The sequence below is a fragment of the Micropterus dolomieu genome, linkage group LG08, assembly GCF_021292245.1.
Source record: "Micropterus dolomieu isolate WLL.071019.BEF.003 ecotype Adirondacks linkage group LG08, ASM2129224v1, whole genome shotgun sequence".
Taxonomy (NCBI): domain Eukaryota; kingdom Metazoa; phylum Chordata; class Actinopteri; order Centrarchiformes; family Centrarchidae; genus Micropterus; species Micropterus dolomieu.
This window is the reverse complement of record NC_060157.1, coordinates 29,579,053-29,591,176: the sequence shown is the minus strand read 5'-3', so window position 1 is coordinate 29,591,176 and position 12,124 is coordinate 29,579,053. Positions and strand designations below refer to the sequence as shown.

Sequence of the window (12,124 nt, the reverse complement as noted above, 5' to 3'; positions counted from 1 at the left end):
GACTGGTAAACTGTAATTGACATGTAAAATCAGTGGAGTCCCCCTTTAGAAAAAGCTATTCTTCAGAACATCTACCTTTAATCTTAGGCCATGATTGTACTATAATAAAAAAATACATAATTAGTATAAACAAAATTATATAAGGACTTTATTGCAAGCTCATGTTAAATTCCAATCGTGATCAACAAATATATCATAATACATATTCTCTGAGAGGATAACAGTAAACAGCTCTATGTAGGTAAGAATGATTTCAGTAGGGGGCAGCAAAGACTGGCTTAAAACAGTCTTACAGTGTAAACAGCTTGTCTGTAAATACTGAATGCTATGAATTCTCATTCTTACATAACTCTTAATTAATAAATATCAATGATGGATCTACTGTATGTCCAGAGACCAATACAAGACTACTCTCAGTTACACACATTTGTATCATATGCAGTGTCTCCATAGCTTCAGGGCATGTGGCTGGTCTGTTTGTAATTTCTGAAAAGTTCAAAGTAATCTTGAAGATCTGTTATTAGGGACACTATGTTAACATCCCCTTGTTGCCGTCCAGTGTGCACATACACATAGCATGTGTTGAAAGAGAAGTAATTTAAGTACAAGTTATAAGTATTCATTAGAAATGTAAATCAGATGTTAGCTAGATCTCAAAAAAATGTTGGGCATGAGGCCCACATATGGTGCAAAGCCTTTCTCCGAAACAAGCAACATAAAACATCCAACATTCCCAGCATGCTTTGTTGTGTATCTGCAAAACAGCCCAAAGAAATATCTGTATCTTAAGTTTGCATCTTTAAATTGAAAGCATTATGCATTTACTACAGGTGTAAACCAAATAAGAAATAGAAATGGAAAGTGTTACAGATTGTTTGCAGTCAACGTGTGGCCATATTGTCCCAGACCACTCTTAAGTGTCTATGGCTTCCACATGAGTGTTCAGTAGCCAAACCACACATATTTCCTGGATGATGCTCAAAGAGGGGAGAGGCACGGAAAGGAATTATGGATGAAAGTCAACATTCTTCTTGCCATGGTCCCTCTGTCCCTCCATGTTTGGTAAGGTACATTTGCAATTCAGGCGTGCTATGACTGGTAGCCATATGCTAATCCATCTAAAGAGCAGAGAGAGAAAACAGCAGTTTAGGCAAAAGGGGTAAAACTCAAAGTCTTATGTTATGACTTTTCCTGTATCTATGAACACTACTATCAGACAACAAATGGAGTTAATCCACAGCTATTCATTCAATCCAACATAAATATGTTTCAGTTTAAAGGGTCTGTTCCCTCAAGTTATAAAAACACATACTACTTGTAGTATTATCTAGAAATGCAGTCAGATTTATTTATTTACAGATACTGAGATAACTGTCGCTGTGATAGAGGGGAATGAAATTGTATTTGTAGTGCTCACAGTAATGACAAATTAAATGTAGAAATTGTCATTTTAGGGGTTATTACTCCCTATCCCTATGATACTGTACCATTTAAGGCCTCAACTGAATGCTAAGCAGCAGGTGTGAGAATGGCATCAATATTCTCATGTTACTATCGACAAGAAATAACCATATTTCCCAAAATGTTGAACTTTTAAGTCTGAAGATGCTCTTTAAAAGGTAGGCTAGAGTCCAAAGTTTAAAAAAAATATCTGGCTACCAACAGCTCTAAAGCTCAGTAATAAAAACTTGTATTTTATTTGTTTAATCCATATTGAAACAGAAATGTAAAAGCAAAGATGCGGTTTCAGAGGGAGTTATGTGGTGTAACTATTTCATGTCTAATTATAGTTTATCCATACTCCCAGCTGACAACAAGACTCTGGGAAGTCTGTTGTTTGTTGCTGTTCATCAATAAATAGTTACACCACCTCAGTCTCCCTAAAACCAAAAAGAAGATATGTTACTGTGTAACGAAGTGCATTTTAGAGGTGGATTTTAAATTTTAGAGAGAGAGCTAGCTGTTTTTCCTCCTTCCAGTTTTTATGCTAAGCTATGCTAACTGCAACATGGCTCTAGCTGTGTAGAAAATGCTAAACTCTGAAAGAAAGTGCCGCATGCCCTGTCACCACTCACGTGAATGAAACTGTGCCGTGCAACACAGTCCCTCTCCCCGGGCCGTCCGGTAAATGGGTGACACACACACTCTAGCCAATGGGGGGAGGTGTGTGAGGCGCGTTGACAGAGAGTCGGGCGGCAAATAGAGGGAGGAGCGCTGGCCAGGTACAGAGTTTTGCTGTCCCTCCCAGGTGAGCCAGTAACCCCTCAGACCGGGTACACTGCCCTTCCAATCGACCTGCACTGAGTCACTACCCACTGTGGTTAGCTGGAGGTCTGCCAGGGCAGGAGTCACTGGAAATGGAGTCCACAGAGATGTTAGATTTCAAAAGGAAAGAGAATGACGTGAAGAGAGTATGAATGATACGGAGCAAAAAAAGTATAAGCTAAAAGAAAACAAATACTTTATAATAGATATATAATATTACTTGTATAGTACAAAATGTGTCTGATTAGCTCAAGCTCCTCTAGCAGCTCAGAAATGCCCTTGGAGTAGTCAAAAGTGAATGGAATTGCTAGAAATGATCTGAAATGTAATACCCAGAGAGGATTTAACTGTGTAGGATTAGGATTAGTGTACAGTAAATGGATCCTTGATTATCCAGTTTTACAGCATTTTTTTTCATGTGGCTCACCTTCCTGAGTACACACTTTGACAGACATGGCCCTCTCCTTGCCCGAAGCATGCAGAGCACTAACAGTGACCAAGTAAGTGGTATCTGGTTGGAGGTCTCTGAGGAGCGTGGAGTTTTCCCTTCGATCCACTGTGACAGCGTGGAGCTTGCCCCTTGGCAAGCCAGAGTACTCGATGTAATAACTTGTGACCATCTCTGGCTGAAGAGGACCCCAACTCAACCGAACACTGGTTTGCCCCAACTCAGAGACTGTTACCACAGCTGGGCTCAGAACTTCTGGAGTGTGGGGAGACAAGAAAAAAGAGAGTCAGTTTAAGATAATAAAGTAAATGAGGGTTGCAACCAATTATAATTTTCTCACTTCATTTTTCGGGTCTGTAATTTATAACTATGACAAGAACAGATAGAAGATAGAGACATGCCTCAATTGGTACACTTCCACTTAATTAATTCCAGGTCATTACTAGCATTACAAGTCTTTTAGTCAGCTGAACATGCAAAAAGTTGTCTACAGTCAAGTAAACAATTCAACATATATGAAAAACAGTTTCCAATAATAGGTGAATATTTATTTTGATTTAAATTGAGCTTTCATATTTTTCACATTTTCAATTACTACCACAGTATTGGAAATTCTGACACATAAAATAAAAAGCTACCTTAGAAAATGACAAATAATGGTGAAAAATGGCCATAAAAAGTCAAGGGTGCCAGTTAGGTCACTGCTAGAGCACATGCCCCATGTACATAGGCTGAGTCCCCAGGTTCAAGTCCAACCCACAGCCATTTGCTCCAGCATCCTCTCTCTCTCTCTCTCTCCTCCACATGTACTGTCTATCTCAACTGTCCTCTCATAAATAAAGGCTGAAAAAGCCCCCCACATATTGTAGCAAGTAGCAAAGTTATGAGCCAGTGTGTAAATATGATTTCATCCAACCTGGCTTTGTTGTGAAGTTGACAGAGAGTTGGTTAAATGTTTGTCCTTCGGACTTCGGGATCAGTATGGCGGAATAGGTGGTGTCAGGCTTCAGGCCTGTTAGCTTGGCAGTGCTGGAATCTGCAGATTGGGTTTGTTTCTGGTATTCACCACCACCGGTGCTGGGACTGGTCCCAGGTCTCCAAACCCCTACTCCTCCCGTCAGAAGTGGACGAAAACGGATCTCATAGCTGCCCATCAAACCAGACAGAACAGGCCGCCACAGGAGCGTGGCAGAGTTGGAGGAGACGTCACGGACCTGGATTCGCTCAGCCCGGATAATCTCTGTTGGAGGCAGAATAAAGATGAATGAAGTTACTGTGTGCTCACTGGCATTAGTAACAAGTTATAATTGTGCAAAGACACAAGAGAAAGAACAGTGACCGGGAAGAGGACAAGACAGAATGCTAAAAATGTCTTGGCTTCAGACAGCCATCCACGTTGACAGCCAGACTTAGGTTAATGGATGCATTCTAAGACTTGAGACAACTTGAAATAGCAAACTCAATGAGTCCCTGCAAAAAATACCACAGAGGCATTGATATCTGCAATAGGATCTTCAGACACCCACCAAGGACTGGTGCATTTCCTCTTGTTGTACCTAAGCCTTATTTATACTATGCATTATGTCTTGCAGCTGCAGTACTAATAATTGCCGAGTGTGTCCCTTTGGAGTGTTGTGGCAGTTACCTAATCTGGCCAGGGAAGTGGGCGACATACATATATATATATATATATATATATATACGCACACACACACATATGTATCATGTTTGGCATAGTGTTGGGAAGCAGAAAGAGAAGTTGAATCATTAATCCATTAATAGATCATCCTATCTCATTACAGCAACGCTTACACACTGAGACGCACTCACTGGCTTCCTATTTGGTCTCACTGTCTTTGGGAGCATGTGGGAGACGCACAGAGACATGTAATACATCTGTGTATGAGTAGCAGGCAACTAGTGCTATTGTAGCTGTTTGAATGAGGGTGTTCATGCTATAAAAAATGTCAGTGGTTCTTATAGGGACTATTGGTACTGGAAAGAGGTTTCACAGATTTATTATACAGACTAAACAGGATATTGGTTCTAGAAAGATAAGTTGCTGTTAAATTTAAATGTAATTTTTGAAAGCTTGGAGCTACATGAATGAAATCTTGAAATCTACATGAATGACACCTAAGCATAGGTAAATTAGCCAGATATTGATTTGATATAACATTAGAGGAATCATAGAAATTACTGCTGGACATGGGATAACCTGGAATGATATTAACAATAATATTATGCAGACTATATCATTTGAAGACGAAACCCAATATGTTATGGCATCTGGACTTTGCCACCTGTATAATATTTCCCAGTGTTTCAGGGGACACAACATTGACCTTATAACCAAAAGCTGTTTTGGCTTATAGATTATGTTAGCATTCAGTTGCCTAGTTACACATCCAGTCCTAATGGATCAGCATTATTAATAATTTAAAGTAGTGTTTCATAACCTGGAAAAATACATGTCCACTAATTACTCTCTTTTAGCTCTGTTTTGGCCTCTACCAGCACCTGAGGAAAATATCTTATTCTGCAGCAGCTAAATGTTTGACCATGTTCACCAGGTAGTTGCAAACTATGTCCTGCTGGGCAGATAGTGTACAGTCATTTTTTTTTTTGCTTTAAATAGCTGTAAGCTGTAAGATCATACCAAAATGTAAAACCAAAACAAATAGCTTAAAGGAAACGTTGTGCATGAATACACTAAAAGAGCCCGTTTACCATGCCATTACAGTAAGTATAGTGCAAATAGGAATTAGGGATTTACATACACCATTTATTCTATTATTGATGTAAAAATATCAATATAGCCAGTGTAGCTTTAATAAATGGATACATCATTTATTATCAAGGAAACCATTCGGAATTGATGAATTACATTTGCATCAAATGTTGTAGTATTTATTCTGTGTTTAAATGAGAAATTAATAATTATGTTTTAAAATTTACTTATTAAAATAAATTCAAACAAGATCAAATTAAAAGCCTCTAGTATGGCTTTTTAATATTCCATTGTGTCTGAAAATCTAATTCCATCTGACAAGTTGTCTTCTTCTTTAACATAGTTTCTATTTTGTTATTGCCTAAATATATGGTTCTTTTTCTTTTAAAGACATCTCTCTAATAAAGAAATCTTTGTGTGTGTGTGTGTGTGTGTGTCTGTTTGTATTGCTTTTTGTATTATGTCGAGCAGCGTTCATCCAAACGGCCTCGTGTGGATGAACGGCGGGTGTGTTGCTGTAGTGGGAGGCGTCACGTCGGCCCCTGTGATGGGACACTGCACTAGTGTAGGCAATATGCAAACCCACAAAGCAGTGAGAGCGGCTCTGATTGGCAGACACATCAGTAAACAAAATAACTAAAGGTAAAACTAAATTTTTATTTAATCATTACATTTTAAATAATTTGTTTTGATAATTAATCCGCCATTTAAAATGTGATTATTATTAAACACTGGAAAATCAATAATTACTTTGGCGTCTCACCGCAGCTCACCCTAAAAAATCACAAGTTAACCCATACCGTACTCACCAATGATGGCATCCCGCACGTCCTCTGTGATGATGCTCATATCATCGATGTCCACAAAGTACAGGTTGGTTTCTACAGGCGGGGTCACCACTTGCCTCAACACCTGATAGTTGCCATGCCCTGTGGAGACCACCAGCACAGCCACGCCCTCCTCCTGCAGCCTGGCCATTGGTCCAATTACATCGCCTGGTTTTACCCCATCCGTCAACCACACCAGCACTCTTGGGAGCCCCACCCTGGCCCCTCCCGCTGCTCCGGGTCTCAGCACCCACTCCTTTGCCATTCTCAGTGCCTCCACTGTGTTGGTGTCCCCCCTTAGAGGTTTGATGTTCCTCAATGCCCCCTGGAGGCCACTTTGGGTGCTGTGGGTGTCAAAGCCAAACTCGAGGCGGGGTCGCGTGCCCACCTGCAGGAGTCCTACCCTCACCTGGTCCTCTCCCAGTGAGAAGGGGAGCAGGAGCTCAGAAAGAAAGGCGAGCATGCGGGAGTGCTCATAGGAAGACACACTCCCTGAAGAATCCAATATGAAGAGGACGTCACCCTCGCAGCAGTTCAGCACTGTGAAAAAATAAAGATAAAAGAAAAAATAAAGATCAATCCACTCAAAATCAGTTTGTGTTTCCTTTTGATGCTGATATGGGAACTATACAACTCTCTCATTCCTTTTTTAATTCCTCAACTTTTTCCACAGGTCCCCTTTCATGATTCACTGACACACACACATTTGAAATTCTCCCTCCACCTTCTTGGAACAACACAGCCACACAACTTTCATAGGACATTGTCATGAAAGCAGCAAAGAGTTGGAAGCAAGTAAGAAACAAGTAATTACAGTGAAGATAAAAAGAAATGAAAACAAACAGAGGAACTACAAAATGATGCTGGCACTATGATAACTTCAGAAGTGTGTGATGGATAAAAGGCATTCAAGGATTGGGCTAGAGACCGGATTTTTCCTCCCAACATTTTTCCATATTTCGTAACAGAAGCAAAGTTAAAAGTGAATGCCAAGAGTGAAGGACATAGGAGGGAAAACAGTAGCTGCTGGGCATTAGTGGTAGAGGGAGCGGAGAAAGGAAGTGGGACAAGGGGGAAGGCGTTAAAAGGAGAGGAGTGATGTTGGGGGGGGTACTGGCAGTTCCATGTGAGAGACAAAGAGGAATGCAGAATGGCCATATACAGAGCAGAGAGAGCGAACATAAGAAGCAGCAGCAATTAGAGACAGAATCTAAGAGCAATATTTAGTTGCAGTTAATTTTCAGGTTGTGCAGTAATCCAAGACAAAATGCCCACTGTTCAAATCTGAGAGCAAAGGTTAAGGAGAAATGATAAATAAAAGTGTGAGAGACGGCGAGCAGAAGACTTTTCTCTATACAAGTTCACTTTTTCAAAACTCATCACACAGTTTGTTTGTTTTTTACCGACGTACAGCTCAGCACAACCAAAATGCACTAATGCAATAACAAAAACACTTAACTCACAGTCAACTCTTGTTCTGAACACTTGTCTCCCAACACCAACTAGCATTACAATTTACTATATCCCTGTATATAGTATAGTATAGTATAGTAAGTATATATTATTTATCTAATTAGCACAAGCCAAGATTCCATTGCAACAAATATAAGTGCACATGTATTACATGGAGTGTGCTGCCTTCCAGTGTAGTCTTCCACAGCTGTCATCAAGGAATCAAAAAAGACATTGTATGTGCATTGTATGATCCAGTAGAAGCATTTTTCCTTTTTTTATTTCTCTTTAGATGTAGATGTAGCAGAAGTCTAATTTACAGTATTTTTGTGCTACTCTTAGTATACACTTAACAGTTTAGAAAATAGCATGCAGACATGTGCAAAATGGAGAATGAATACACAGAGTTTTGGCGGTGGTCTGAGTGTGACAACAGTTAAAAGATGTGGTCGTCGAATGCATTTTGTGCCACAGCGATGAAAAGTAATCCACAGTTTAGTCCGCATTGATGTTGCTGTGCTGATCGTGCGGAGAAGAGTTTCAAAAAAGTAAACTCACTACTGAGAACTATGTGTTACCAATTCTAAAAATAAATAAATACAAACTATAATACATTTATTCATTTTTATTCATAATAATTCTGCAGTAACAGGCACAGACTCTACCACTCCAGCCTATGGAAACTTATTTTCTTTGGATGCCACTTTTTTAAAATATTTGAATGTTTAACGCGTGAGATGAGGTGTTGATAAGAATCGAAGGCGTTGAAAGCTGAGAAGTCAAACATGTACACACACACACACACAGAGACGTGCATGCTCGCTGCCTTTCTCTACATCAGCCTGAAGAATTCCTTACACATCTGTCTTGTTGTTTGGACTTTGGAGCGAGGGGGCTGCCCGCTGCCTTTGTGCAGGTATGTTTTTATCTAAAAACCATATGCTGACGTCTGGAGACAGCTGCTTCACTGTTTATTTAGACAGAAGACGTGTTTAAATGCAGCCTGCTGTTATCGTGCACATGATAAATAAGATTTATTGGTGGACTATTTGCACTTGAGTGATGTGATGGTAAAAAAATGAAGCGTAAAACCGCACGTGGCCCCAGTAAAACACTATGGGAGCAGAGCAGGTCTTGGAGCCTGCTGAACATATAGCTACGTCAGACTTAAACTAAAACATGCACAAAGAAGCTTGAACAATATAGGTTTTGTGGGCTGGGTATGCAGAAATGTAGCATAAATATGAGGGCCACAAAAGACACATTTAAGGATGTGGTACGCTGCAGAATTTCACGCTTGACAGCTTTCAAGGTTGGACTACAGAATAAGAATCATCAAACTTACAGCTATCCAATAGTATGGCAACATGTCCCTTTTCATTCTGTGGGTGTGGTGAACATTTCATTTATTCATTTAGCTGACGCTTTTATCCAAAGCGACTTACTATTGCTATGTATGTCAGAGGTCGCAAGCCTCTGTAGCAACGAGGGGTTAAGTGTTTTGCTCAGGGACACATTGGTGCCTCAGAGTAGATTTGAACCCGGAAAGGCATTTGTCTCATCCACTGCGCCATCACCACCCCTTTAAACTCTTTATTATAGAAGGATGACAGTACTACCAGTTAGTGCACAATTCCTGTAAGCTATACTGGTTCAGTCTCATCAGGTCCCTATTAATGGAAACAGCATCTCAATCACTGCTGTATGTTAAAGATCCCCTCCCTGACAAACTCGGCGGTGTCGTTACCACCAAGTTTAGCCTCTCAGACACTTCATGGTCATTAGCTTCACCACATGACCTGAGTTAATGCTACATCATATCTTGACCCTTAGTGAGATTTTTATCATACATATTATTTAGTACACTATTTACTTTGTAGTGTAGATGTGTGAATCTAAAACCGCAGATCAGATCTCATCAGATTTCTTTTCTTTCAGTGGAGTATTACTTAGATGATTCAACAATTTCTCACTTAATCTGCGGACCTTGGAAACCACTGGTGTAATGCCAAGAGGTTTCATCAACAGACAATAATCTTGGAATTTAACCCTTTTTGGAGTGTAATATGGCAAGCACCTGAAGCCTTCCAAAGGATGCCTGGGTGGTCCCTGCGCTCCTCGTTTTGGGAACCACTGCCCCAGCCTGCGGGATTTCATCAACTGACAATTCAATACCTGGAGTCATGCCATTTCACTGAGAACACTTGCTGTAATATCAACCCCACCCTGATCCACCCTGCGCCCAAACAGTCCCGTCACCTCCTTGGCAGCATCAGTTTCTAATGGCAGAGTCACTGCATCTACATGCCACCAATGCTCACTTTATTTAAACTCACTTTATTATTAACTGGAGATAAAGTTGTGTCATGACTGAAATGTGGTCATTGTAGGTGGGCTACTTCTTCACCATGATGGCAAAATTGGTCCTGAAAATACAGATCTCATGTTACGTTTTATTACGTTTTTTACTCTTTCAGTCGTGCCCTCCACATCCATTTCTGGCACGTCTCTCTACTACAGTGCTATAAATGACACCATCAAATATGGATTACATTGGATCAGTGGTGTGCATATCCATCTGAGGCAGCTTACCTCCTTCAGGTGCAGGGCTCTGTGCAGTCGACGCCCGCAGGAGCAGACACAACAGCATCCATGTCAAAGACATCTCCATCACAATGGCTCTGAATTAACGTTAGTTCCTCCGAAGCAAATTATAACACAAAAGTTATGGGTGACTGAGTCAACCATATATCCGCCACAGCCCGGAGGAGCGCACTCCCAGTCAGTAAATCATAATCATTGATCACATCCAGCGTTTTTTATTTTGCTTCTCCTCTTTCTTCCGCGTTGAGCATGATCAATCTTAAGCTACACTCAAAACTTCAGTCCGAGTGCGTAACGTCTGTGTACTCCTCGTCACGGCAAAAGCGCTTCTCTTGCGCTCGGGACACCAATGTCAAGCATGCGAGAAGTAAATAAGAGCTTCCCAAACAAATGTTTCAAAATAAAATCCTCTTGCTTGCTTAGGCTACTATCTTTTCTTAAAAAGAAAAAAACGCAACGTCAATATGGGCTGTCAAAATACACTCATGGACTTTGTCTCAGATGACCAAGTTAGATTTTGTTTTATTTTAGTTGAGCCCATGGCTTTATGTATGTGTTATATTATTTTTGATGATTCATTAACATGAATGTAAGCAGGACGTTGTTGTCCAAAGCTACTTACGATTGCAATATATGTTAGAAGTCGCATGTCTCTGGACACATTGGTAGATGTCTTGCTCAGGGACAGGTTGGTAGATGTGTCACAGTAGAGAGTTGAACCCGTGTCTCTCACATCAAATGCATGTCTTACCCACTGCATCACCACCCCACGATTTAATGTTGTCCAGGTGGAGCCAATTTTAATGCTTTATAAAGTGTTTGCTAGTTTAGTTTTATAACATTATAGCATGTTAATTTATAGAATGCTTATGTATATTATGTTAAAAATAAATTTTTAAATGTAGATTTTTTCTTTATGTGAAAGGTGCTCACTGGAGTTTTGAGTGTGCATCCATAAGGCCTAATAAACATACTGACTGCATTTCCTTCCTCATAAAACATTTTGCAATCAGATTTATTTTTCAAACCTCCATTATTTACAGTTTACCATACACGTTTACTTGCTAAGAATCGTCTTAGCTATTGCTGGGGTATTGCTGCATTTCTTGGCTGTTACTGCCACCCTATACAGCAACTTTGCCACAAGTGTAAAGAAACCCAGGACACAGAGACTTGATCACAAAAACACTGCTAAGAATGATGTCTAGTTATTGAAAATGGAACAACAGACAAATCAGATTAAGTCACGCTGAAATGGCTGACAAAAATATGCTTTTATTTTGAAAGTAAAGTTGCTTCAACTTTCCTTTGACTACTTCTGTCTGGCTTGACACATCTGGCTGTCTTGTGTACCTCACTCCTCCCACCTCTCCAGTCTCCCCAGTAACTCAGAAAAGTAAATAGGGCTGTGTTCACCATCCAGGCGTCAACACCTTGGATCTGAGCCACAATTAGATTAGAGAAGTCTTCACTGTTACTTTATTAGAGGGGGTATAAATGGAGAACCCACTAAAAACCACATTACATTTTTGCAGGCAAGTCTTTAAAATTAGTCATAGGGAAGTATCATGAGTCTATGGGGAATTACAGAGGAGCATAAATTTATATATTTATAAAAATATCATATTTTTTCTGAATGATTTCTTTATATATTTTGTGCACATTCAGTTAGTCTACACAGTGCATCAATTTTTACCTTTAGACTATCTTATTTTCTGAATATTTGTAGTGGACTTTCAGGATTGTAACCCACCTGGGTTTCAGAGTTTCAGGAACCTCTGGTTTACAAGAAAGACC

The 12,124-nt window shown here is 40.0% G+C and overlaps 1 protein-coding gene across 1 annotated transcript; it reads right to left on the bottom strand.

The window, feature by feature from the left end:
- Positions 1-120: 120 nt before the first annotated feature.
- vwa1 (von Willebrand factor A domain containing 1) lies at positions 121-10,648 on the bottom strand. The gene is made up of 6 exons (XM_046055292.1): positions 10,316-10,648; positions 6,254-6,811; positions 3,630-3,953; positions 2,693-2,968; positions 2,076-2,351; positions 121-1,118 (listed from the first exon to the last, which is right to left on the bottom strand). Exons 1-6 carry the CDS (start codon positions 10,392-10,394, stop codon positions 1,090-1,092), a joined length of 1,542 nt encoding a protein of 513 aa, XP_045911248.1. The 5' UTR covers positions 10,395-10,648; the 3' UTR covers positions 121-1,089.
- Positions 10,649-12,124: the final 1,476 nt, after the last annotated feature.

What these genes read in the sequence shown, in the direction of transcription:
- vwa1 (XM_046055292.1), bottom strand. Translation starts at nt 10,394, where the DNA reads ATGGAGATGTCTTTGACATGGATGCTGTTGTGTCTGCTCCTGCGGGCG. An exon ending in CAAAGTGTGTACTCAGGAAG is followed by an intron (nt 2,352 to 2,692) that starts GTGAGCCACATG and finishes CTCCATTTCCAG; the next exon opens with TGACTCCTGCCCTGGCAGAC. An exon ending in CACGGCACAGTTTCATTCAC is followed by an intron (nt 1,119 to 2,075) that starts GTGAGTGGTGAC and finishes TCTGCTCTTTAG; the next exon opens with ATGGATTAGCATATGGCTAC.